Below are 2,133 nucleotides of genomic sequence, written 5' to 3' on the forward strand. Positions count from 1 at the left end.
CCAGCGGGCCCTGAGAGGCCTGCCCCTGGACCCCCAGCCAACTGCGCCCCCCCGGGCCGGAGGCGCCGAGAAAGCAAAAGCAAAAGTCGGCGACAGGAGGCCGGCCTCAGGTCCGGGAAGAGGCTGCGGGCCGGCCCGGCGCTCCAGGGGCTCCCGGCGCGGCGGAGGGGCCGCGGCCGAGCCCTTGCCCAAGGGCAGGCCCTGTCCTTGGGCTCTCCCCTGTCTAGAGGCACGACCCCGGGACGGGCGCGTTCTCCCGGCCCCTCTCCCCGCCAGTGTTTTCTGCCCCCTCCGCTCCTCCTGCCACTGCCTGGCGATCAGTTGTTTGGGAAATAATGCGGGGCAGGGGCTGGAAACCAGAAGCGAGGGAGCCCGTGGTGTTTCTGGGCTGGGAGCCCTAGGGCCAGTGCCCAGGGCCCGGGCCGGTGGCTGTTAGAGCCCCTCAGGCCTCCAGGATTAATAGGAACTCAGGAACGAGAGCCTGGCTTCTGGGTAAGGGGCCTGTGCTCCGTGTTTGTGGGCCCCTCAAAACCAAATAGCAAACTGGAATTCCAAGAGTCATCCTGTGGCCAAAGCTTGAAACTCAGACATTCTGGGGCTGGGTTTCCTCTCCCAGGTTTTCAGCAATAGAAAGACAGGCCCACCCGCTTGGAGTCAAAAAGAGATGCATGTTAAAGGACAATTTTAAGAATCACAGGCCGTGCCCTAGTGGAACAAACGTTTCTGAAGAGCGTTTCTCTTCTCTCCCCTTTCAGTGGGGCTCCCTCGATACCAGCACCACTCCACGCCTGTGTGCGACAGGAAAGACTTCGTCCTCAACTTCAACGGCATCTCCTCCTTCCACCCCTCTGCCAGCGGCCCCTACTACCACCACCACCACCATCAGAGCGTCTGCCAGGACATTAAGCCCTGTGTCATGTGAATGCAGGGCGGGGGCCGGCCCAGGCCCCCGCTGCCCCCCGGGCGATGACCGAGGTGGACTCCCAGTGTGGCCACGACAGTCACTTGGAGACCCCAGGTGAGCGTCACGCATTGATGTTTGTCCACTCTTGGTAGGAGGACAACCCCCGGTGAGGTAATGCCCCAAACACACGGAGGCTCCCAGCGACGGGAGATGGTGAAAACTTACCACGCAGAAAACACAGACGTGGAACTCTGGGATCTTCATTGCCTTCAGTAATCAGGGTCTGAAACAGGCAGACGGGCTGTGTGTGTGTGTGTGTTTTTCTTTGTCTATGGAAAATGTGTGTGCTCTTTTTTTAAAAAAGGCAGTGCCCAGCACAAGATTCCAAGAGAGCCTCATCTTGTTGCCTGGCTCAGTGGGAGAGCTGTATTTTGCCAAACACTACCTTTGGATCCAGGTGCCAAAGAACATTATCAAGAAAGTATTTAGCAATGATGTGTCTAGTTTAAGAAACGTGGTCTCCAGTATTGTGACAATACAACGTTTTTACAAGGCTGTTTTCTACCACCATAGTTTAAAGATATTTTTATGATCTTCGTGTATACTCACACTTTGCTTGTATCTAAAAGGAGGATATATTTGCACTTATGTATACTTTTACAGTTTGCCAAACTATTTTGATGTACAATTTTTTCAATAAAATGTATATAACAAATAGTTGCCGGGGGGGACCTCTCTCCTCCATGGGCATCTGATCGCCAGGATGATGCAACTCTACACTGGGCAGGATTTTTTTCTAAGCTGTGTAATTGGCGTGGTGTGGGGTCTGTGCCTTGAGTAACGCGGGCCAGGTTCTGATTGCGGGTCTTCTCAGGAGAGAAAGGGAAGAAGAAACGTTTTCTGTTATTTCTTTGCTTCACCCTCGCTCTTTCTGGCCAAACCGAAACCAGAAAGTGAAAGGAGCTTAAAGGAAAGCCAGGCGCCCCTGCCCTTCGCTGTCCTTCCCAAGTGCCCGGCCTCTGCACCGTGCTTTCGCTTCCCCACCGGCTGGGCTGGGCTGCCCTCCTCCAGCTGCGAGCAGAGGGCAGGTGCCCAGGACACAGGCCCTGCATCCTTAGGTGGCCGTCAGATCCCTGTGTCTGGAGGGGAAGGTGAGGAGGGTGTGGGCAGTCCTGGCATCAGGGACAGAAGCAGGATGAGGCATGTGTCCACCCCCAGTTCGGGGCACA

At 55.9% G+C, this 2,133-nt stretch overlaps 1 protein-coding gene across 1 annotated transcript in view; it reads left to right on the forward strand.

The window, feature by feature from the left end:
* LOC104998018 (microtubule cross-linking factor 1-like) overlaps positions 1 to 1,619 on the forward strand; it is a 35,899-nt gene extending 34,280 nt beyond the window's left edge. Inside the window, exon 11 of the mRNA XM_010853012.1 lies at positions 756 to 1,619. Coding sequence (XP_010851314.1) covers positions 756 to 922 — 167 coding nt within the window. The 3' untranslated portion in view covers positions 923 to 1,619. The remainder of the gene's footprint in view (positions 1 to 755) is intronic.
* The last annotated feature ends 514 nt before the right edge of the window (positions 1,620 to 2,133 follow it).

The sequence above is a fragment of the Bison bison genome, unplaced genomic scaffold, assembly GCF_000754665.1.
Source record: "Bison bison bison isolate TAMUID 2011002044 unplaced genomic scaffold, Bison_UMD1.0 scf7180017864321, whole genome shotgun sequence".
NCBI classification, from domain to species: domain Eukaryota; kingdom Metazoa; phylum Chordata; class Mammalia; order Artiodactyla; family Bovidae; genus Bison; species Bison bison.